Below are 26,957 nucleotides of genomic sequence, written 5' to 3'. Positions count from 1 at the left end.
TCTATGATATCAATGTGCTCGTAATCCCCCCCCCCCTCATTTCGACACGATTAAAAATCGACAATACGTTACAGGTAAGAACATCTTAGCTGAAGAATAACGGTAGCTGGCCCCGCCGCGGTGTAAACACGGTCTCAGGTAGCACCGCGATCAAAACCCGCGACGGTGTAACGCGGAAAGGATTAATACACCGCGGAGGGGACGCGGTCTAATACGGGATCCGCGTTGCCTGTACTGTAAAACCAAACAATTTTAAAAATCGCATTTAACATTGTCAATGTGATGAAATGAAATTGCATTAACTTATGAAGCACAATTTTCCCGTACAGTAGAATTAATAAGGAAAATACCTGAACAATTTTTGCAACTACTCTGAACAAAAGTTACTTACTACTGTAATCACATTTATTCGTACGAGAAGTAAAAAAAAGTAAGGTATAAAAATTCCTGGTACCACTGTGCATGCACTAGAAAATGACATAAGGTGCTATGTTGCCTTGAGTTTTTACTTTTACTAAATATTTGTTTAATGTGTTGTTTTTACACCTGTTCCTTTCAAGCCTGTAATTAATCTGTGTCCCAGACTTTTATCAGTTTTACTTGTTGATAAACTTGATTTGCAACGTTAAGACTTCCTGATAGATTCTATAAAGAGGAAAGAAATGAAGTTCAGACGCCAGTAGCAACGAGTATCAACGAAATAATTATCGTGTAAATGCATCTGCATTGTATAGTAAATAAATGGAGCAATATTTAATCATCCAAGATACTCTCCATATTCGTACATGTAAATATATGTAACATGTATTTTCATGAACGTGAGAGACAAAAAGTTACAAGTGAACATAAAATATCTTTTACTAATTTTCAATCTTTTTCTATACTAGTCCTGCAGAATTTTTAAAGTTTATCATGTTGATATTTTAAATATTTAAATCAAAGTTTCGGCCATTGCTTTATTAGAGTTAACATTTCTGGATGTTTATTAATCAATTTAGACTAACTAAATTACCTACTGCGTCTGTTTTTTAAAAATGTTTTCATTGACAGAAACAAAGAAACAGGGAAAACATTTCCAAAAATGTACATGTACCCAAAATCCTTTGTACAATTAAAAAAAAATAGAATATCCACAGAAGCAAACAAACATGTTATGCAAATTAAAATATTGATGTCATTGTAGGAATGAAATAGAAAGGGGAAGGAGAATCAAACAGGAAGAAATTTTGAATGAAAGACGACCAATGAAATTTCCAATGCATGGTGTTCTTTTTCCTTCAGATACAAATTAAACTCCAATACTTACTTAAAAACAAACTCATATACATGTATGCACAACGTTTCTAAAAAAAAATTCAACTTGTTTGTGTTTAAAAACATTTAAACGACGTTTTCAACAGTTAGAATTACTTCTTTTTAAAAACTTTGATACATCAATTTATATAGTTCGCTAATCTTTTATTAAATAGATATTGTATATAAGGAACAAAATGAAATTTAAGACACTGCATGTAAAATCTGTTGCTTTTAACGAGAACTTTGCGTGTTCATATACATAATTATAAACATATTTAAAAAATGAGATTATTTATCTGTATATGTTCACAGTAATACCTATATATATGCACACGCCTATTGTTCACAAACACTGTTTACTTTTTTTTGGTTATTCACATTAAGTGATATCATAATTTGTGCAGTATATTTGTGAAGAGAAGAAATCATTTAACAATGTATATGGAAGTATTTCTTTATTCTTTAAATTTACTTTTAATCAACATTTGTTTTTGAATTTTGTTTTACTTCCAGTCAGTTTTGTAACACTCCTCCAATATTTCTTTTTGTTGTTATCAACACAATAAAATTATAAAAGAGTATGTTCAAATAATAGAACAATTTTCAATTTTGCAGAAAAAATATTAGGTTTTAATAACTTTGAAAAAATCATTAAAAAATATTAATAATCAACAGGTACACAGGCATACTGCGGACAACAGCTTTAACGGTTGTCCTTTTGATGCTTCATACGACCTCTATTGTCTCGGAGACATCAGCACAGACAAAGTTTATCAAAGATTTTGATGGTTATTTGAGTGTTTGTCAACGGGTCGGTTGGGGACCGAAGAAAGGTAATCATTTGTTGCTGCAATGCTGAACACTGACTAATTATTTTGTATTCTAATTTTAAAGATCTATTCGTCGAAGCCATTACTCTTGTATTAATAAAACATTTTTTGAATATCTTCAATAATAAAGCAAATGTATTGTTTTCATACATGTATTTTTTCGAAGAACTTAAATCTCCAAGGTGATTCAAAACGCAAAAATGTTCTACTTGCGAACAATTTTTGAAATGAGGCAAGCTACTGACAAACAAGTTGTTGAAGCAAGTACATCAACAAAATCGTTCAAAGTAAATATTTTATAAAATTCTGATGTAGATACAACGACCTTGTCAGCAACCACAATCTATCATTAAATAAAATGCTGATTGTCGTTTTTCATAATAATTGCCAGGATCTTATTTACACGCTGAATTGTCTAAGAATTTTCTGTTTTTGCGATCATGAAGGAGCTTAAAAGCAGAACTTTAAAATAAAAATTAAAACGAGTTCTTTTAATTTAATATATTTTTATTGATCATATTTTGACACTTTTGTTTGATAATGCCATCTGATATGTTTTTAAATGTAGGGTGCTCGTCAGTTGGTCATGTGATTGCCTTCCATGCCGCCATTAAATCAGAACTCAGTAACGTTCCCGTGAACACAATCATAAAATTTGAGGATGTTTTACTGAATAAAGGAAACGGATATGATCCGAAAACAGGGATTTTTATAGCTCCAGAGGACGGCGTCTACTTCTTCCAGTGGACATTTCTTTCAACAAAGAAATCTTCAGTTTACTTGGAGGCAGTGGTAGATGGTGCACGGAAAGCATCGTCCTGTGTTAATGATCAACAAAGTTATCATGTCAGCACCTCAGGACATTTGATTTATGCACTGAAGAAAGGAAGCAAAGTTTGGATCAGAACATTTAATATGGCGGCTGGATACATGTACCCTGACAAGTACACTTATTTCTCGGGATACAAAATTAACTTTTTTTAGATAGCACGGAAGAAAATTTACATACTTTTATGTACATGTATATTTCTTCGAAAAGAGCATAAGTGAATCAGTGTTTATATTAAAAATGAAATTGTTTGACTGCAGAAATTACGGCTAATTAATAAAATTTTGCAGCAATTTCCCTCTCTCTTTTTTATGGATATATTATAGACTTTTAAGAAAATCACAATATTTTGCTTAATTTACTTATTTTTGGGAATTTCAGAAGTAAATAAATATTAGGGTTACCTTGCACTGAAATGTGGTATATACACTGAAACTAAATATATCTTGGAAACTTCTTCTCGGTCAAACTGAAGAATGATAAGTTAACAAGCATAACAACCGATTTGTTCTGGTTTCAAGATATCAAGTATAACACTTGTCCTACAAGAGGGTTTAAACTATCAGGATCGATTATGAAAAAAACATTTTGGAAATGAGAATTATTTTATTATTCTAAAGTATTTGGACAGCTGTATATGACAAATACATGATTATAGATGCCATAAAATTATATATGTATAATTCTTTCACAACTTCTACCAAACCTTTCAATCTTAGCGATATACAATTCAGTTTTAAAATAATTTAGATTCAAATCACAGGCAAGGTCTAATAAATTAACGCTTTTCAATCAGTGTTTAATCATATTTATAAATATTTTCTTATGGAAAAAGAAATGAAATCAGCCTGTATCCATATTAGTATTGTAAAATTCATTCATGTTTTTTTGTGTCTATGCTTGAACTTGCTTCAGAACTATTAAATAATGTCCTTTATATTATTCAGCTTTATACGAGGGACGTTCAAAAAATAATGTCATTAACTCGATGATATACAACATAGAAGTCATATGGCATTAAGCTTGACTTTCTCTCATTGTTGAATCTTTAATGAATTAATAATAGTTTATGTGACCACTTTTCATCGCATTATTTCATTGTGGGAAGCTGGAAAACAAGGGCTATTCGAGACACTGCATTAAAAATAAATGGTCAAGAATCAGTAAACAAGAGTAAAATTAAAAGCTTCATTAAAGCAGCTGTAAAACTTTTAATATCCCAAACATATATTAACTGAAATATGTGAAATTTACAGCAAACAATGTTTGTTTTATAGACACATGAACAAGTAGATTTCAATCAACAAAAATTATATAATGGGCATCAAAAATAGGTACCGTCCTTGTAACAATGATTTACAACAACCAATGTAAATTTGCGAATATTTCAACAAATTATCACTGATTATGTTTTATTGACTTTAAGACACATAGCAAAATTGATAAAAATCACTTTGGGGGTAGTTCACAATGTTTTAAAGGAATATTTGATAGTAATAAAGTTTAATACTCAAAAGGTAACCCTAAATTTTGAAAAAAGAGTGAAAACGACAGCGTGTAGGAAAATCTAAAAAATTATTTAAAAAAAAATCAAAAATTGTACATATCCACGTTTGTCTGAACTTCAAACAGATAATGATACTTTAATCCATTTTGCTTTATACCCTCAAAACAAATTTACAATATGATGCACTTGACAAAACTGCAAAAGCCTAAGAGGAGCAAAGAACTGCAAGAGCACAAAACAGTTTTATATGCTATTTTCTTAAATGTTAGCTGTCTTGTTGTTCAAATTCATATTCGGGGAGGAATTTCAATTTTTTGGCAAAAAAATGAAAGGTTTATGAGAGGAAGGAAACAGAATGAGGAATTCACTACATTTAATTTCTTCTTGACAGCGTCCAAACCCACAGGCCATGAAGAGTAAAGGAGTTTTGGGGATAAACAGAAAATTACTGTTTTGTCACACCAACAAAATTTGCCAGATCTTTCAACTTTTGATTTGTTTCATTTCCCAAACTTAGAAAAACATCTATCAGAAAGAAAAAAATAAGTACAGCAAATCATAGAATCTGCCATATTCCAGCATACGAAGGGTCATACTCAAAAATGTGTTCTTAAAACAATTAGAAATTGAATGAAAATGTTACGGACATGTGTTTCAATTAAAACAGAATATTTTAGTTAAAATCATCAAGACTAAATCATAGAAAAGCGTTTTTTGTTTCTTTTCGAGCCCTAATATTATTATTTATTGAACGCCCCTCGTACTCCTCCCATCCTTGAAATCAGTGTCATTTTTGTCAACATCGCTTTTAATAGATACATACTATTTATAATTTTTTTTTCTTTTGGAAGGTGTATGCTTTTATTTCTTATATTCATTCTAATTATTAGAATAAAATATAGAGAGATTACAAACAGTTTTCAAGTTCAAAAGTCAGTAAAACAAGGCAGGAACAGAGCAAACAGAGACCTCAAAAACATCAGAGGTTGGACCAGGAGCCAATATAAGGAAGGAGCATCCACTGCCGACCGGTCACATCTACCGTGTGCTCTTTGTCATGGTCTGCAAATATCTGACTCAATGATAAATTGTCTGCCGACAAGATCATTTTATCGACTTTAAATCTTACGAAATGATGACTTTAAACACTGTTGATACTCTTCGTAAGAAAAATTACCTCCTTTTAGAAATGGTAGATACCTACAAAATGCTCATGTCTATCAAATCAACTAAGAGATATAAACCACGTATGCGAGCAAAGGAAGGTATAATGCTGCATAGGTAAGGGAAGTTGACGATGAAAAAGTTGAATTCGCATCACTTTTATCATAGTTCATGGTGGTTTGATTAACCTTAACGTCTTTTTAAAGTAAAATATCCAAATATGAAGCTATGTGTCAGAATATGTGGTATTTTTTATCTCAAGCTAACCAGGAGATACTGTATCGACATTAGAATGGAAATGAAAATTATTAATTTACAAGACGTCGTCGATATATCTAAATGTCGAGTTGAATGCCACAGCGAGTGTTTTATTCTTTTCACTTAAAAGATTTTAAGACAAATTCTGCCTCATAGGAATATAACGATAAAGGTCTGTTTTAAAGGGGCGCAATTGGTACTCATGGGAATTCCAATACTAATAGATTTTTGAATGACCTGGTCTGTATAAACCGCTCAGATATTGCTAAACAGAAACTCGAGCATCTTTTTGATGTCAACTTAGCGTACTTTTTTGTACTATCAGAAATATTTTGAACAAAATAATTTTGCAAATGACCAATGACAAGGTATGTAAAATAACGAGTTCCATTTTTATTGAAAAAGCAGCTGTCGATGATATTAAAAAGCCTTGATTTTAATTTATCGTTGGGAAAGGTTGTTAGAAAGTTAAAAAGTTGTAAGTTTTTAAGCTGTTGATTTTGACAAAATCTTTTGATTTCATATTGTCAAAAAGTTCCTTGGAATTTTTAAGTATCCGCATCTGATTTACACCACTTCAAGAACATATTGTTGCAGATTACTCTTGAAGTTTCTCCTTCACTACTGTTTATATATTTTAATGAGAAGTAAAGAAAGATGCTTGTTTGAACAATTCCTGGAATTCCTGTGTATCTTTGTAAGGATTTTTGTGAAGTTTTGGAATCCAATATACCGTAGATATGGTAGTTCAAGTTCATATTAGAGCTTTGGGATACTTGTATTAATAATATTCAAAACTGAAATATGAATTTGAAGAATGTATTCTGAATTGCAATAAATAGGTTTGAAGTTAAAGATTCTGAAATTTTCTAGAAAGCTGACGAGTGATATGCCTTAAGAATACTTATATAATTTATGACAAAGATGCCACCATTTTCACCTTTTTAGGTATTTAATGAATTAAAACATCATTGAAATTTAAAAATAAAGAAATATTTTAAATCAGTTGAAACATGTATTTCAAAAGAATATATTATTATTGCGTAATACTATGAGAAATTTTGTGCAGAGTAAATATTTACAAAAGTGTGAGTAGAAAGAGTGTAATAACAGGTTCACAGGGTTCGACTGTCACACACCCCAAATATTTATCTACATTTAAATCCTTTCAAAACAATGACGAACCATTTCTTTGTCCCTCTGACGAATTACATGGACTCTTTACCATTTCGTATCCTGCAACTCACATTAATAACATTTACATGTATTTCTTATATTAAGTGAAGAAAAGTCTAAATGTTCTTAATATAGAAAAACAGGTAATATTTGATATCACCTCCTCTGAAAAAAAATGGAGGTAATTTAATTTTTACTATTGACAGGTATATAGTTTCAAATAATATTATGTTTTTAATAATCGATTGATCTATTGGAGCATAATGATACAGTCGATTCTCCTTAAAACATAACCTCACAGTTATAAAAACACCAAGTAACACAATCATGCCAACTTGAAGATTCACTACAACTACAATGAATGTGTCGGTAATGTATTGAACATGAATGAATTGCTCAATCTAATATATGAAATCAAACTGTCTACTGTTTTATTATTTTTGTTTTTCATATAACAAGACAATAATCCTTGTTGTTTTCGGGCAAAATTGAGTATGTTAGCCTCATCAAAACCTTTTCTTCATTTGTATTTTGTTTCGTGTCCCCCTGTAGAATTCTTTCTTCATATGAAGACGTCACCACTTGCCAGTGAAGAGCTGCAAATTTTGTTCTATACTCTGTACCTACGACCATTGAGCAGTGGGGGCCTTTTTCATGCCAGCACCTACTAAGACACGGGACCTCCGTTTGAACGGTTTTATCCGATGGACAAATCTCTACGTCCCACTGTAGGATTCGAAACCGCGACGTTAGGAACAAATTACTTCTCGACTCTAGGACAAACGCTCTAACCCCTTCGCCACACGGGCCTCGTCAGGACGTAGAAAACGTATAACGGGTATTTTTTACGTGCTGCTAATTTTTACTAATTTTTACGAGTTTTATAAATCCGTTAAATTTAAACGCGTAAAATTTCACATAATTTATAAAACGGCTCGTGTAGATTTTCAACATCGTATGTGTAAAAGAAATGCTAATTGCCATTAAGCTCACTCCCCGGAATCTATATAATTATTCTGTTTTGAGCACTTTTAAGTCGATCATCAATTGGGATCATAAAGGTAAATCTCAATTAACTTGTATAAATTGTACAGAAATCGTCAATTAATTAATCAGTTAGACCTACCTGTTTACTCCTTTTTAAGTATTTTTAGAGACGCATAACTGATGATAATGACTTAATAATAAAAATAAATTATACCCGAAATAAAAAAAAATTAAAAGTTATAAAAACTTCAAATTTTTTGGCGGGTTTGATTGACACATCCTTGCACTTTCACAGATTTTAAATTTATTCTTAATCCTTAGGAAAAATGGCAATCTTGTTTAACTGAAATAAGATTTTTGATTTATTTTTCTGTGAAATGCTATTAAAATATATAAGCCGTAATATTATAGAGAACATATTAACTTCAAATCTGTGTCTAGTACCTTTAACATATAAGCCTCTTTTGAAACATTCACTTTAAGTGCCAAATTATGGCCAATTTCCTGATTTCAAAACAGAATTTTATCGGCGCCACTACTGAATATGTTTAAATGAAACTTACTGCCGTGATTGAAATCAACATTTCCTTGTGCCATCATTACATTTTTTTGGACTTTGATATTTCTGTTAAATCAACGCTTTTGTCCCACTATTTTTCTGTCATATTAATAGGTTAAATAAAAGTACCTAATATCTGTTTTTAGCTCTTTTTATTTACAGTTATTTGACCAATTGCGAATGAGAGACGGATTCGGGGTTGCCATTAATATACGAGGCATTATTTCAAAATCTACGTTTTTTGTCATAGAAAACTTGTATTTAATAATTAAGTTAACAAAGGTGTTCATTTTACCAGTTATACCCGTAAATAAAAAACCCTAAATTAAAAAATATACCAACACATTAAAAGTTATAAAAATTGCTTCAATAATTTTTTGTATTTCTGGATAAAGAGAAACTATGGGTACTGTCAACAAGCTCACTTTGATGATACCCATTTATGATTATTGACAAAGTCACAATAATTAAATGAAATAGCCAAGAGATCACATGTACAACGTAATAAAGAATTTCATTTTTTGATCTGTGCATAAGAGATATACCCTTCAATATTAGAAAGAATGACAGTATCCATGTTATGCATTACCAGATCAAAAAATGATACTGTCACTTTTAATTACTGTGGATATTGAAAAGCGTATCAGACGGACAGACGTAAGAGAGACCATCAAACTTATATCACACTATTACCTCTTCCTCTTGCTTTTAAGCGGGGTAATTAACGTTAACTGAAAAAGATATTTAATGAAAATGCTTTCATATTCCGATTCTTTATTACAAGATTTTTGGTATTTGTTAGATATATATCAAACTTCTATTTTTGATACTTGTTGTTTCATGCAAGAAATTGATGTCAAAGGTTTTTCTGCAACCTACGCGTTGCGGTGATTCAGATTCGTTGCATTGTAAAAGATTGTCGACTCTTTCAAGCACGATAAAACATAGACTTTTATTCACTCATAATCATATAGGTATCAATTTAGTTTTACACCTTTGAATGTATTAATTATCAGTTAAAATAATAATTATTCGCTTGTTCACAGTACCCAATAGTTTTTTTTAATATATTAAACCAAATCACTCTGGATTTCATTTTGTGAATATGCAAAATAGATTGGTTGATTTTATGTTGTTTAACATCCCTTTCGAGAATATGTCACTCATATGTATTATTTGTGACAATAAACATGATCAACATGATCGACAATAGATTTGATGAGGTAGTGTCTATGACAACTCATCACAAGACTACCCATGTCCAAAAGTGTTATTTCAGTTTCCTGACCTGTCATTTATTTTTTCAGCCATTCCAGACTAGATTCTCTCTCTCTTTTTTATATTGAGTAATACCTTTAACTTATGTCCTTCAGACTGTCCTAGTGGTACACTTATTCAAGTTATTGAAAGCAACAATCATTGTGTGTTTGAAATTGTTTCATTTCATTGATAGATAGTGTAAATATCATGATCATCCTTTCAAGTTATATATACATTGTAGTTGGAAGTTTAATGCTGTTTCACAGAAGCAGTCCTATAAATCCCAGTAGAAATTTAAGTATCAAATTGATTTAAAACATACCTGATAAATGATTATATTATATAGTTGCATTTGTAAGTTTTACTTTTTTAGTTTTGATCAGTTGACATTTGACGAGATGTCACTTTCAACACTGAACAGTTGTCTTTGAATGACATGTCCAGTACCACACAAAATAAAATCATTTTATCCATTATCATGATTACAGTGTATATAAAACATAAATTGGAAACCCATAGGAGGTGATTCAGTTGATGAAACAGTTTACACAAATTTCCTAACACAATAACTTTCTTTTTTAGGTCAAATGGTTGACTTCCAGTCTCCATGGAGACTATCAATTATTCCAGAGATTTTTTGGGGAATCATCAATTTTATTGTTTTGTTGTAAGTAATTTGCTTCATATACACTATACTTGTCATTTTCTATTAAATCATCATGATAGGAATATGATAGATTAGTATATTGTACATGTACCAGAATTTAACAGGCATTTTAAAATCTGTTAATGATACCCATTACATGATTATGTCAATTTGTGGATATAAGAATGATACTGGTTTTTCCACTGATAATTCCACAGTAATCAAAATCACTTCCATTGAGTACACCATGTACACATACCTCTTATTTTTGGAAACTAAAGGGATATTACTTGGTTTTCAAAATTAATTTGATAAGTATATTTTTCATATGCCCAAGATACAAATTGGTGTCTAATTAAATTATATTTATATTTAAATGAACTGCATTTTTCATATATGTAATATAGTTTTTAAAAAGGTTTGAATTGATTATTAATAAATGTTGGACAATGTGGGATATAACCTAAGACTGCAAATAAGAAATTAATAAATTTTTTTTCTTTTTTCAGCTTTAGAACTTTAATATCTGTAAGTATATTTAAAAAAAATCTTTTATCAGTTTTCTGTAAAAATAAGAAAAGACCTCAGTATCCTAGTTAAAATAATGACAACTACCGGTAGTTCAAGATTAATGTGGATGTATGCTCTTCTTTTAGCCATCCATGACAAAGCATGGTAATTCTTACACATCAGACTACAGATCAGGGGGACAAAGGTAAGTATTAAGATAAAAAGTTTTACTTATGTTGAATTTATATTGAAAGTATATTAAACATGTTAAATATAACTTAATTAATCAAAACAGACTGTAGATCATCATTCTTAAAATGACAGGTGGATGTACCATATGAGAGTGTTATTTCGTATTTATTATCAGAAATATGTTAATGAGTTAATAAGCTACACAAGAAAGATGTCTGGTATATACATGTATTAGCAGAAATAAGTTGATACATAATGTTGCCTTTGTTATTACAGACCCCATCCACACCCGAGGAGAAGAATGGGAGGATTTAGAGGAGGTGGTGGAGGTAAGATTAAATTACTTACTCACCACATTCAATTCAAATGTTAATAAAAAAATTAAAAACACATGGGAATACATGTATTGACATTTGAAGAACATATGCAATAACAGCAAAAGAAATTTATCAATCAAAAATTATTTTAACAGATTTTTTTATATGAGTAAAGGACTATACATTAATTGCTAATAGCTGCCTACAAAATTTATCTCTAATGGATAAATCTCACATCATATTCCATTAAGTGATTGGGATATTATTAGTTATCCAGGTTCAATCAAGGGTGTACATTTATATTCCATACACCCTGATTGGGATATTATTAGTTATCCAGGTTCAATCAAGGGTGTACGGGGATTTACCCCGGAGGCCGAAGGCCGAAGGGTGTATTCCATTAAGTGGCTTTGTAAACATGGATATATACATGTATATGCAGTCTTCAAACAATTAAGATATTTCATAAAAAAGATATATTTTTAAAAAAATTATGTAATTTCAATATTTCAATAAGGAAAAAAAGCAGTATTTTGCATAGATAATTTGAATAGAAAATATCCTGGGCAGGTCTGCTGAGACTCAATATTTTGATATAATGCTACAGTTTTGTAATGAGGGAATGTTTGATACATATCATAAATAAATTGTTGATTGACAGGTGCCCCCCAGTCCCCCACCAATGGGAGGAGGATGAGGAAGGTAGACATCCAGAGGTCATGTGACACAGAATCACGTCCTGATTGGCTCTCTGGATTTTATATTTTCAAAGGCATTAGTTTGTCATGAGAAACATTACACACATTCTTAATTTAAAATAGAAATTCAGTGTTAAAGATTTTAACAGAGTGTTTTGAAATCTTGATTTTAAACTTAGCCAATGGCCATAGCTAAAATAAATTAAAAAAAAAAATTAAAGAAAAAACTCAAATATTGACATGACAACCGGATCTTTATATTCATGTTACAGGTTTTTTTTTTGGTCATATCGATGTTTGCAATTGTGCATATATATCAATTTTGTATATGAAATTATTTTAAGACTTTAGTTGATAAAAATGGTTACTATACATGGATGTATTTTATCTGTAAATTAAAATTTCATTATAAACTAAAGCCAGCTCTGACTTTCAGGTACAAAAGACAATGTTTATGTCTGTATATGACAAGTAATCCATAAACTCCGAATTTGAGTTGGATAACTTTGATTAAAATTGCCTAAAGGTCAGAGAAAATAAATGTTATTGATTTTAATTTTTTCATTGTACATAGTTTAATTCATAATGCATAAAATGCCAAAATCATTATAATATAAATATGGGTAAATTATTCATACAACACGAGTTATACTCATGTTGTACTTGGTGGTATATTGTCATGTTTCATTAAAGATTAGTTGATTTTCATGTATTTTCATTTTATTACATCTTGATGCATTATTAATATGTGTTATCATAATTATTCACAAATAAGGTACATGTTTTGTTTCATTTGTTCATTTTGTACACATTATTGCAGTTTTATTTTGTTTGTAATTTCATTTTAACTTTAATCCAGCCATTATTTAATGTGCATTGAAGCCATTGATGATAACAAAGGAGGATGTACACACAGCTATTTTATCTGCAAATGCATGTACATGTATATACAGTAAATAAGGTAAATAAAGTAAAATTAAGGATAAATAACACAAACAAACTTTTTTCAGAAATCAGTATTATTTCTGATAGATTTACATTTAAATTGGTAACCTGAATAATGTTTACCAAGTAGAATGGGAGATTTATACAAGATTTTGTCATAAGGCTAAAAATTTGTGTAAAAATTTGTAAAGAATTATATAGAAGGCAAAACAAAATCTCATATCTAAGCACCAAGGAAAACCTACGATTTCTTTATATTTCAGGGATTTATTATTAATGTTATTTCAAATCAAAATCAGTCAAAAAATATATATCAAACCGTGCATCCATTTTTTGTTTGTGGTAAGTACCCTTAAGGTAATATAATATGTATTTTTCATGTTCGTAAATTGTTTTAATTTATTTGGTTTGTCATGTTTATACATTGACACAAAAAATAATATGAATCTATGCTAAACTCTTTTGTTTAGGACTTTTTAAAAATGTAGATGAAGAAGGCATTTTCAAGATGCATTTATCTATCATTCTTTGTTTTGTCATAAAATGGAAGAAAATATACACTATTAAATAGTGATCATGTTCCCTGTTGTAGACATACAGTACTGTAGCTATGGAATGGTAATTTAAGGATAAGGGAAGTAAATAGTAATGCAGTCTAGATGCCCTTTTTGCCAATATGAAGCAGGTTACCTAGAGCTCAAATATTAATTTGTGTTAGAGATTGGTTTGTGTGTATACATTTATTCAGAATACATACATGTATTAGGTGCAAATATTTTTTGCTGAAAAAAAATCCCCCTCATATTGAAAGAAAAGTAAAAAAAATATATTATCATTAGTTTAATTACCATATAAACTATGTGCACGTATATAATACCGGGTATGGGGCTTGATTTTCAATACATGTGGGCTTTAGCCTTTATCACATATTTTTAAACTGAATAAAAATTCACTCATCAAGAAGTATAACATTTCAAATTATACTATCACCATTTAACAAAGTTTTAAATAGAAATCATCAAACACTAAATAATTATTACTGATTTGTGCTCCTCCCTAGATTGAAAGTAAGAACTGAAGTTAGTGGATGGTTTTATTTTATAAAGTTATAACAGGGGCGAATGATTTGACACAATTTTACATATAAAACGCTCACACAATCTACATGTTCATCTAGATATAATTCATGTTCTGACTGATGACGTAAGGCTGCTCGTTGATTGGTTGATTGGTCGAATTGGTGCTGCTGGACAACAAATAGAAATACAGCACAGGGACACGACACAGAAAGCGAAAATAATGAACACGGCTGCTACCACTATCACAAGAACCAGTAAACTAGGGAACGACATGGCGGCTTCATTCTCTAATCTAAAAAAGTAAATCCAACATTATTTAGAATATATACATGTACACATTTGACTTTGCTTAACCTTACTTGTTTTATTAATTTGATTATTTTCCATTTGAAATTCAAATTCGCATTCTTAACATAGTGTGCATATAATATTTGATTGCATTACTAGTGCATATTTCATAAACTGATAAGCCGGGTAGTAAATGGATATTAATCATGTTAATAGTAATGGGAAAAAAAATCATATTATTGTAAATTTACATTAATTTTGTTAAGAAAACCATGCCGATATGATAAAATAATTTTGCATGAACTTGTGAAGCATAAAATTCAACTTTTCTGATAGAAATGATAAGGAAAAGAAAAAAACCAACACAATTTATGCAACTACTCTGAACAAAAGTTACTTACCACAGTGAGTGTAATCACCTTTATTCGTGCGAGAAGTCGAAAAAGTAAAGTATAAAAATTCCCATTACTACTATGCATGCAACAGAACAATACATAAGGTGCTAAATTTCTCTTGAGGATTTACTTTTACTAAGTATTTGTTTAATGTGTTGTTTTTATACCTGTTACTTTTAAGCATATAATTAATCTGTGTCCCAGACTTTTATCAGTTTAACTTTTTGATAAACTTGATCACCCACGTAAAACTATATAGACTTACTGGTATATTCTACAACGTAGAAAGAAATCAAGTTCAGACGCCAGTATAGCAACGAGTATCAACGAAATAATTATCATGTAAATGTATAGTAAATAAATATAGCAATGCTATTTAATCATTCAAGATACACTCCATGTACCTACATGTAAATACATGTAGCATATGTATTTACATAAATGTGAGAAACAAAAAGTTATAAAGTTACAACATAAAATACAATTTTTTTTTTACTAATTTTTGCCCTTTTTCTATAGTAGTCCTACAGAATTTTTCAGGTTTATTAACTAAAGTTGATTTAAAAAAAATTTTAGTAAAAGTTTCGATCATTACTTTATTAGAGTAAACATCTCTCTATGAATCCAGCTAAATTAATTTGCCTATTGCGTCTTTTTAAAATGTTTCCATTGAAACGAACAGCAGTGCCAAAGGTACTTCATGTATCCCTTCAACCTATAACAACTTTCTTTTGCCATCAGGGCCTTAGACCGTAAACCTAAAACAGACTTAATTCAACTCAAATATGCCTGTAAAAGTAGCAAATTTTTAAATACTAGTATTCTAATGCAAACATATGAAAGGTCTGTTATATTTTCAGAAATATTTATAGGGTTAGGGTTAGGGTTAGGGTTAGGGTTAGGGTTAGTTATATTATTATTTTTTGTTGTTGAAATTTTGACTTAGTCTTTTGACATTTTATGGTCTTTAGACCTGTATTACGGTTTCTTAACTTTTTTTTTTCGAAGAAACAAGGAAAAACTTATAAAAAATATTTAAACGACGTTTCAACAGTTAGATGCATATATATCAATTCACATTGTTCGTTTTTTTTAAAATAATTATTGTATAGGAATAAAGGAATAAAATGAAAATTGAGACATGGACACACACTACCAATTATTTTGCTATACATTTCTTTATAAGATAAAAAATAATTTAAAAAATTACACCGGCTCAGCTTACCTGAAACTTGGCACAGAGTAAGACTAATTCAACTCCAAAAATTTTTCAAGCTCTCAGCAACATTCATAGTCTGCAAGTCCTTTTATGGCATCGCAATTAACCCCTACCCTGCTTTTTTCACTTTCTCTTCGGGGAAAGGCTAAATATGGGCCTCTTTACACACTTCATACTACGCGCTTAAATGCAAAATTTTACAAATTATCAATTTTATATTTTTTTTCAAACCCTCTTCTTTCCATCTATGCCCAAAAATAACATCATTCCACCCCATAAGCACCCCAAAGAATTTTTATCTGTTTTTAAACTGGAACTCTTTGCATGGTCAATGAAATAGGGGTAAAATTAGTAGTCTGTAACCTAATAAGGACACAAACCTTGTCTGATTTTGCTGAAATTTGACATGCTGGAGTCTTTTGTATATACAAAATGACCGGTGAAGTTTCATTGAAATTCATGATTCCTAAGCAGAGTTATGGCCCTTTAATTGATGTGCTGGAACACCTTAAATCAGAGGGTAAAATGAGCATTAGGCACACAGTTCCCAAATTTGAAATGCTCACAACTCACATACATGACAGTTATTTTCTTATCTTATATTTTTGTATTCTAGATAATTATGTCCTTCACAAATTTCAAGAACAAAACTTAACCTATTGCATAAGTAAATATTTTAAAAAATTTTTCAAAAGAATACCTTAAAAATGCATAAAATTCTTAGAAATATTGAAAATAAATATAAAAAAAACTACAATATATAGGCTATGAATAATTAGTATAAAAACTAGGGAAAAGAGATTAATACCTTTGTTATAAGCAGATTATCCAACCTGGTCGATTCAGCCTCTGTCAGGAAGTGGTACTTACTACTCTAATTGGATTATCTCTCGTCATATTTAGACTACTTTGGTGGGTATTTCTCGTAGCAATATGCATGATTAGATATTACGTACCATAAATTCTATGAAATTTTGGGTTTTATAATTCTGAATTTACAAGAAAAGGAATTTAAATATGCATTTTACCTACATGCATTCTTCGGGCTGCTGTAGAAAAAGGGGAGGCAACTCTGCACTGTAAAGGTATCAAAATACAAAATAATTAAAAAGTATTTCTATTTACTTTCAATGGTTCAACATAGAAAATACATACCATGCCTGTGTCACATATAATCACTCCTGGAATTGCTTGGAAGTTGACTTTTAAGAACAGGGGGGGGGGGGGGGGGTTAGAGAAGGTTCTTTTAAAATGGAGTACATAAATTCTGTCTGTCCTGTGGAGCACTATTTCTGCACAGTGTTTATCCAAAATCTTAAAAACACCTGTCCTTGTCAAAGAATGATGATTTTGTCTGATATGCGACCACCGACAATGATGTCCAAGATGCCACGTACAAGAGTAGAAGAAGTCAGTAGGACCAAACATCCCATATGAAATGTTGAGCACCGTACTGACCTCCCCTGTCTTGGACAATCAAAGTTCAGTGCCAGCAATCAGACAGCAGATGTTCGATTCCAAAAGCTGAAGGAAAAAGAAAGTTTTAGAGAGTATACAATTAATTGGCAACAGATGATGATGGCAGATGAAAAAAGTGTAAAAAAAAAAAAAGAAATCAAGCACAAAAATAAGACAAACTTAAGAGTCAGTTAATCATATATACCTTTAATTTGGCTGTTGTGGACTGTAATATTGTTGACAGCTGTATCTTGTATTCTGAATGATCATTCTCTGCAACTGGTACAAAATTGTTCACTTCTGACTGGCAACTGGCCTGATTTTTCATTATAACTGCTTGCAATCCCACATCAGTAAGCTAGACATGACCCACTGAAAAAATTAAATTTTAAAGCATTTAAACTTTAGTTCACATTCATAATTAATAAGTAATTGTGTCAAATTAATAAGTAACTGTGTCAACTATAATTACAGACACCAAGAAGCCAAAGTTTTGAGAAAATAGGCATTTCTATCCTACTAACTGAGCAGTGTAATCTGAATAATCAATCGTTAAAAACATACCTTTGATTTTGAACTCCATTTGACATTCAAAATAACAGGATAAGTGAGGAATGGGTTCTATGTCACCTACAAATTATATATAGAATCAAAATTCATATTGCATAAATTTTTGACACACATCAATTGCACACATTACGTCATACCCTTTGACAACCTAAGCAGGTGCCCCCTTCCCCTTTTCAATAATTCAAATCCATTTTACTTCTCCAAAATACAATTTTTTCCATTAAATTTGTCAACAATTTGCATAATTAGTTCCAAATTATCCAAAAAGTGCAAATAAATTGATTAACGTGAGTTTTGACCTTTGACCTCATAGGACACAGACTACCAATTACTTTGCTATACATTCCTTTATAATATAAAAAATAATTTAAAAAATTACACCGGCTCAACTTACCTGAAACTTGGCACAGAGTAAGACTAATTCAACTCCAAAAATTTATCAAGCTCTCAGCAACATTCATAGTCTGCAAGTCCTTTTATGGCATCGCAATTAACCCCTACCCTGCTTTTTTCACTTTCTCTTCGGGGAAAGGCTAAATATGGGCCTCTTTACACACTTCATACTACGCGCTTAAATGCAAAATTTTACAAATTATCAATTTTATATTTTTTTTTCAAAACCTCTTCTTTCCATCTATGCCCAAAAATAACATCATTCCACCCCATAAGCACCCCAAAGAATTTTTAAGAAAAAACCTCTATTTTTAAACTGGAACTCTTTGCGTGGTCAATGAAATAGGGGTAAAATTAGTAGTCTGTAACCACATCGCATGTAAAATCTGTTGCTTTTAACGAGAATTGTGCGTGTTTCTACATGTTAACATAATTATGAACATACGAAACATTATTTGTCTGTATACATGGTATATTTACAGCAATAACTAATATAATATCTATATTATATACATGTAGACTGTTCGTAAACTGAACACTGTTTACTTTTTCGATTTTTCACATTAAGTGATATCATACTTTGTGCAGTATATTTTTTGAAGAGAAGAATTCTTTTAACAATGCATATGTAAGTTTTCTTTAATCTTTAAATTTACTTTTTACTCAACATATGTTTTAAAATTTTGTTTTATTTTTAGCCAGTTTTGTAACACTCCTCCGATATTTCATTTTTGTAGTCATTACATCAAAATTATTTATGTTCATATAAGAGAACAATTTTCAATCTTGCGGGAAAAATATTTAGTTTTGATAATTATAAAAAAATATTTAAAAACTATTTATAATCTCACAGGTATACAGGCATACTGCGGACAACAGCTTTTACGGTTGTCCTTTTGGTGCTTCATACGACCTCTATTGTCTCGGAGACATCAGCACAGACAAAGTTTATCAAAGATTTCGATGGTTATTTGAGTGTTTGTCAACGGGTCGGATGGGGACCGAAAAAAGGTAATCATTTGTTGTTGGAACGCTGAACACTGACTAATTATTTTGTATTCTAATTTGGAAGAACTATTCGTCGTATATATAACCATTACTCTTGTATTAATAAAATACGGGAGCGACATTATTTTTGAATATGTCCATGATAGAAGCAAATGTGTTGTTTTTATTAATTTTTTTCCTAGAATAATCTATGTCTCCAAGTTGATTCAAAACGCAAGAATGTTTTTTTTGCGAGCAATTTCTAAGACGAGGCAAGCTCCTGACAAGCAAATTGATGAAACAAGAACATCAACAGCTTCCTTTAAAGTCAATATATTATAAAGATTTACATTAGATACAACAACCTTGTCAGCAATTACAATATATCATTAAATCAAATGCTGAGTGTTGTTTTTCATAAAAAAAAATGCCAGGACCTTATTAACACACCGATTTCTCTACGAATTTTCAGTTTTCCAAATCATGAAAGAGCTTGAAAGCAGAATTTTTGAAATAAAGCTATTTCAATTTGATATATTGTAAATTGGTCACATTTTGACACTTTTATTTAATAATGATATATCGGATATGTTTGATTTTGTAGGATGTTCTTCAGTTGGTCATGTAATTGCCTTCCACGCGGCCATTAAATCTGCTCTCAGCAATGTTCCTGTCAACACAATAATAAAATTTGAGGATGTTTTGCTGAATAAAGGAAACGGATATGATCCTAAAACAGGAGTTTTTACAGCACCAGAAGACGGAGTCTACTTCTTTGAGTGGACATTTATTACTACCAAGAAATCGTCTGTTTATATAGAGGCGGTGGTTGATGGTGTGCGGAAAGCCTCGACTTGTGTCTATCACCAGCAAAGCAACCACGTCAGTACCTCAGGGCATTTGCTTTATGAGCTGAAGAAAGGAAACAAAGTTTGGATCAGAACATTTTATATAACGGCTGGATACATGTACCCTGACAAGTACACCTATTTTTCAGGATACAAAATAAGCTATTTCTAGGTAGCACGGAGAAAATATACATACATATATGTATATTTGATCAAAAAAAGCATGAGTGAAGTCATTGTTTATATTCAAAATGAAAATGTTTGACTGTATATATAAATTTTTATTAATTAATAAAAATTCTGCAGTAATTTTCTTTTCTCTTTTTTTATGCACATATCAGATCAGACGTGCAAGTTTCCTGAGGTGGGGGGGGGGGTCTTGAATTTAAACCCCCAGGTGTGCATCATTTGAACAAACTAGAATCTACACTACCTGAGGATGATTCCATATAAATGTCACTAAGCATGGCTTTGAAGTACTTGAAAAAAAAATTTAAAAGGTTTCCCTATATATCGCTATGTAAAACTTGGGCCGACCATTTTGGCCCCAACTGGGTCCTGGAGTCATGATTTGAACAAACTAGAATCTATACTACCTGAGGATGATTCCACATGAGTTTCATCTTTCCTGGCCCAGTGGTTCTTGAGAAGAAGATTTTAAAAGATTTTCCTATATATTCCTATAACACTTTGATCGGCTATTTTGGCCCCAGCTTATCCCCGGGGGTCATGATTTGAACAAACTTAAATCTACACTACCTGAGGATGATTCCACATGAGTTTCATCTTTCCTGGCCAAGTAGTTCTTGAGAAGAAGTTTTTTAAAGATTTTTTCTATATATTCCAATGTAAAATTTGGGTCGGCCATTTTGGCCCCACCCCAGCCCCGGGGGTCATGATTTGAACAAACTTGAATCCACCAATCTGAGGATGATTCCACATGACTTTCCTCTTTCCTGGCCCAGTTGTTCTTGAGAAGAAGATTTTAAAAGATTTTTCCTATATATTCCTATGTAAAACTTTGATCGACCATTTTGGCCCCAGCCTAGCCCCGGGGGTCATGATTTGAACAAATTTGAATCTACACTACCTGGGGATGATTCCACATGAGTTTCATCTTACCTGGCCAAGTGCTTCTTGAGAAGAAGATTTTAAAGATTTTCCAATATATTCCTATGTAAAACTTTGATCGGCCATTTTGGCCCCACCCTAGCCCCGGGGGACATGATTTGAATAAACTTGAATCTACACAATCTGAGGATGATTCCACATGACTTTCATCTTTCCTGGCCCAGTGGTTCTTGAGAAGAAGATTTCAAAATGTTTCCTATATATTCCTATGTAAAACTTTGATCGGCCATTTTGGCCCCACCCTAGCCCCAGGGGTCATGATTTGAACAAATTTGAATCTACCCTACCTGAAAATGATTCCACATGACTTTCATCTTTCCTGGCTCAGTCGTTAATGAGGAGAAGATTTTTTAAAAATGCCATTAATTTTTCTCTATTTCATAATTATCTCCCCTTGGAAAAGGTCATGGCCCTTCATTTGAACAAACTTTTTTCACCCATGGATACTTTGTACCAATTTCTTTGAATTGGCCCAGTGGTTCTTGAGAAAAAGAGGAAAATGTGAAAAGTTTACAACGACGACGACAACTAATACAAACGACAGACGACGGACAAATCTTTGATCAGAAAATCTCACTTGAGCCTTCGGCTCAGGTAGCTAATTAGGGCACCTCAGACTAAAATGTGGTATATACACTTAAACCAAATATATCTCAATGACCAAACTGAAGAATGATAGGTAGACAACTTATTTTTTCTGTTTTTATGATATGATATGAAGTATAAACCTTGTCTTACCAGAGGGTTTAAACTATCATGATCGATTATGAAAAACATTTGTGAAATTAGCATTATTTTTATATTCTAAAGTATTAGAAAAACTGTATATGGTATATACATATATGTATATCAAAGTGATTGCTTATAGATGTCATAAAATTATAAATGTTTAAATCTTTCACAAATTCTACCAATCCTTTCCATTCCGATATACAATTCAGTTTTAAGATTTTAGATTCAAAGGAAAGGCAAGGTCTGATAAATTGACGCTTTTCAATCAGTGTTTAAGGGACTCCGATCCTCAGCCAGGAAGGACAACTCTAATTTATTATGTAATTCAAAAAAACTCAAAATGAAGCTTAAAAATTAAATCTTTTCATGCAACAAATTTCATTATATACCTCTAAATGTGCTTTAAGGTTCTTTGAAGTCTCAGAAATTTAATAAAAAGTCGAAATTTTTACACCGTAAAAACATTTTAAGATTACATATTTCAAGAAATTGATGTTCATTTAAATCAAACCATATATATCAATGTTTATTAACATGATATTAAATTAGAAGTAATCCGTGGTGCTTTACAGTGATAGGAGAACCTTTATACACTTTGCGATGTAAAATGATCGAAGTAAATAAAAGAAATTAAAGTACATTATACATGTTATATGTATAAAAATTGTGGAATTTCTTCAAAAGCCTGGATATCTATGAAATTTATTTTTCAAATGTGTTAATTGATCAAATTTGAATCAGAAAATGCATAGCAAGTGTTTTCAAATTCCTGAAAATATATTTGAATTTTCTCTATACAATATGATTAACTTGAAATATGAAGTTTGGAGAATTATTGTGGGTAAAAGCATGTTACTTTGAATATTCAGAGACGTTTTGTGAGCAGTTTTTAGTCAATGCTTGATTTTCAGAGCCTATATATATAATTTTCATCTTCATTTTTGTATAGGAAAAGAAATCAAAAACAGCCTGCATCAATACGAGGGATGTATTTCATTCATGTTTTTTATGTCTATGCTCGTATTCGCTGCGTAACTATTAAATAATATCCTTTAGATAATTCAGCTTTGTTTTCTGGTGTACTCCACCCATCTTTGAATCAGTGTCAGCATTGGCAACATCCATTTTAACAGATACATGCCATGTTTTCCTTTTTTGTTTTGGTATGCTTTTATTACTTATATTTGTTCTAATTATTAGAAGGAAGTACACGTATATGGAGATAACGAACAGTTTTTAAGCAATACAATATAGGAGCAGAGCAAACATTGACCTCCAAAACATCAGAGGTGGGATAAAGTGCCACTAAGGAGTGTGCATCCCCTGCCGACCTGTCACATCCACCGTGTGCTCCTTGTGATAATCCGAAAATAACTGCCTAAATGATAAATTGTCTTTGCTGACAAGATTATTGTATCGACCATTGAACTTACGAAATTGACTTTAAACGAGACTGCTGATACTCTTTGTCAAAAAATTGTAGAGAGAGCATGTTCTTGCCTACTTAGAGACTGATAGATATAAATCACTAATGCGGGAAAAGGAAGGTATATTGCTGCATAAGTAAGAGAAGTTGAGGATGGAAAAGTTGAATTCACACTTTTATCAAAGTACTTGGTTGTTAGATGACGACTGAAATCTTTTTTAGGTAAAATATCCAAATATGAAAAAGGACTGTGGTATCCTTTTTCTAAATCTAAACGGGAGATACCATATCGATAATATTAATATAATACTGGAAGTGACTATTGTTAATTGACAATACGCCGTCGATATATCTAAATGTCGAGTTGATGGCCACAGCAAGTGTTTAATTCTTTTCGCGTGTAAGATTTTATGACAAATTCTTCCTCATATTAATACAACAATATAGGTCTGCTAATATCGGAGCGCAATTGGTACCAATGGGAATTTCAATACTAGTAGATTGTTGGAAGACCTGGTCTACAAAAACCTTGATACATTGTATTTCCAAACAGAAACTCTATCATCTTTTTGATGTCAACTTTAGCGTACTTTTGTGTACTATCAGAATGATTTTTTATAAAACCAAGTTTCTCCTTCAGTTGAACATTTACTGGAACCGCAAGGTATCTTTGTTTGTAAGGATATTTATGAAGTTTGGAATCCAATATAGATATGGCAGTTCAAATTCATTTTGATTCTGTGAGATATTAAACAATTCAAAACTGATGTATGATTTTGAAGATATTTTTCTTACCAAAGGTAAATATGAGTTTAAGTTGGATTACCACTTGTAGAATTTATTACAATTTCTTCTTAAGCAGAATTTTTAGCGAGACAATGTTGGCATTATGGTGTACAATATTGCCATATTATAAAAAAAATATCGCTAAAAATGAATTGCGCTTTATTTGTATAGCTTCTATAGTTAGCTGTTTTAAAATTTTCGCTAAAATTACAACTTGCTAAAAATAAAATACCAACTTTTTAGTTTTTAAATTGAATTTGAGACCTCTACATTTTTTAATTTCCACTTATAAGGTATACAATTTATACAATGAGCCTGAAAAACGTAGACAATGTTGGAAATTTTCTACAAAAGTTGTCATATTAAGGATACTAAAAGGATCTCTTATAACAAAGATGCCACGATTTCCAAGGTATTTTTTTGAGCAGTATTTTAAGAAAAAAAAATATCCTGACACCGCAAAAAATAGTACCTCAAACATATTGCTTCCTTTTGAATTTGTGAGCAGTTTTAAATTGAATATTGATACCTCTATGTTTTTTTTAATTTACATCTGTTCTTAAAATTGAATTGTAATAAACTTTTGTAAAAAAAATATTTAAAAAGTTTGTTACAAATAATCATAATAAAGGCTCAGGGGTTCAGGTTTTACACATTTTAAAAAAAGGTCATTTCAATTTTAAAAAAAAATAAAACATATTTTATATCTGAAGAAATATATAACCATGTATTTCAAAAGAATATACAGTAATATTATATTAATAATAAAAACACTCTGTAAAAAGACAATATTTGACATCACGTGTGAGAAAAATATTGACAGTCATTTAATTTATACTACTGTATTTACCGATAAACAGTTTCAAACAATACTATGTTTCTAATTACTAAAAAAGTTGATTGATTTATTGTGACACAATGATACAGTTGCGACTTCTAAAAACATAACGTCACACTTATAAAAATACCCCAAATAACATAATCAAGGCAACTTAAAGATTCAGTACAACTACAACGAATGTGTGGGTAATGTATTGGACAAAAGAGTATGTTAGATTCACCTTTCCAAAAAATTTTGTTTGTTTGTATTTTGTTAACTTTTTACCAATAATTTTTTTATGTGGAACAAAAGTACGTTTCTAATTACAAATTTGTTGTTTATATATTGTGACAAAATGATAAAGCAGTGAGGGGTCTTCTAAAAACATAACATATATTAAGGCAAAACCTCAGTTTATACACTTTTATCAAGGATACTTTAACGTCCACTACAATTACAATGCAATGTGTGGATTGATATATTACATTGAGTATGTATTGAGTATGTTACGTCTCCAGTTTTTTTTTGCGGGTCTTGTATTTTGTTAAATGCACCCTCTCTGTGTCAATTATTTCACCCATTGGCGTCTGACATAATCAATGTTGCCCTCACCCAAAGTCATATTTCTATACAACAAGGGGATCTATATCATTTTATAAATGAAGTGAATTGGGAAACTGGATATATACACAATAGCTTAATACGTACACATAGAATAATTAATTAGAGTGCAAAGCAGTAGATAACTCCTGCAAAAATATCATCATGTTCTCTCCATTTTCAGGCCATCGGATACTTTTGATAGACCACCATATGTATCTTAGGTCCTTTGGCATTCTTTCTACAGGAATACTGTCTTTTATTATCACTATCATGGATTTTTCTCTGTGATTGTGAAATGCATGAGTGACCACCATCTGAATGGCATACGTATCCCACCCACTCTCCAGGAAATTTTCCGTCACGAGAAAAATGACTTTCCGGCTAACATCAATATAGTGCAAAAGTTGCTCAGCTTTTGAAATACCAGGTATAAAGTCTTTATCCGGAAAACTAATTAGGAAACCTAAGGAGAGAAGCTCTCCATACAGAGTTGTACAGGCTAATTGGTCGTCCTCTTCTGCGTATGACATAAAAGCGTCAAACTGAAATGTTTTTGGATATACAACATGCACGACACCTTTCCATCGACTACGCAGGCGCAGAATGACGTAATCAACATGAACACGATATTTTTTGACTAATGCTGCTGTCAGTATTGTTGTAAGTAGAAGTACTAGCATAATAATAGAACATGTCAGCCACATGTTTTCTTGACATTTCTTTTCAAATTCTATAAATGCCTTTTCCTGAAAAAATTCTGCTAATGACACCGATTGGCTGACGCACATAGTGCTTTTTAGATCTCCAAATCTGATTTTATTTTCTTTCATCCATTTTAGAGAAAAAATGTGCGTACATTCACAATTTATTGGGTTTCCTTCGATATGTATTGTAAAATTCTTATTTAATGTTAATAAATTGTCAATGTCAGATTTTGTTAAGAATGTTAATTTATTAAAGCGAAGGAAAAGATGTTTTAGCTTTTGTAAATGTGATACAGGAATCGTTGATAATTCATTGTGATTGAGATCCAAAGTTGAAAGGGAAA

General features: G+C 31.0%; 2 protein-coding genes and 1 long non-coding RNA gene across 4 annotated transcripts; 2 read left to right on the top strand and 1 right to left on the bottom strand.

The window, feature by feature from the left end:
- Positions 1-1,963: 1,963 nt before the first annotated feature.
- Positions 1,964-20,676, top strand: LOC134229375 (uncharacterized). Its single transcript, XM_062711118.1, has 8 exons — positions 1,964-2,129; positions 2,695-3,095; positions 11,169-11,227; positions 11,491-11,543; positions 12,193-12,309; positions 14,352-14,553; positions 19,421-19,587; positions 20,168-20,676. Exons 1-8 carry the CDS (start codon positions 2,018-2,020, stop codon positions 20,581-20,583), a joined length of 1,527 nt encoding a protein of 508 aa, XP_062567102.1. The 5' UTR covers positions 1,964-2,017; the 3' UTR covers positions 20,584-20,676.
- On the top strand, positions 10,418-11,546 carry LOC134229374 (uncharacterized). Of its 2 annotated transcripts, XR_009984167.1 has the most exons (4): positions 10,418-10,533; positions 11,022-11,040; positions 11,169-11,227; positions 11,491-11,546. It is a non-coding gene; the product is annotated as an uncharacterized LOC134229374 (long non-coding RNA). The 2 variants fall into 2 exon arrangements; XR_009984168.1 differs by lacking the exon at positions 11,022-11,040.
- A 5,349-nt stretch (positions 20,677-26,025) lies between the features above and the next one.
- Positions 26,026-26,852, bottom strand: LOC134229372 (toll-like receptor 4). Its single transcript, XM_062711116.1, has one exon. It carries the CDS (start codon positions 26,737-26,739, stop codon positions 26,026-26,028), a length of 714 nt encoding a protein of 237 aa, XP_062567100.1. The 5' UTR covers positions 26,740-26,852.
- Between the last annotated feature and the right edge of the window lie 105 nt (positions 26,853-26,957).

This window comes from Saccostrea cucullata, unplaced genomic scaffold (assembly GCF_032062105.1).
Source record: "Saccostrea cucullata isolate Sc308-1 unplaced genomic scaffold, CSIRO_AGI_Scuc_v1 ctg6171, whole genome shotgun sequence".
Taxonomy (NCBI): domain Eukaryota; kingdom Metazoa; phylum Mollusca; class Bivalvia; order Ostreida; family Ostreidae; genus Saccostrea; species Saccostrea cuccullata.
The sequence above is the reverse complement of the archived record's forward strand: the minus strand, read 5'-3'. Positions and strand labels throughout refer to the sequence as shown.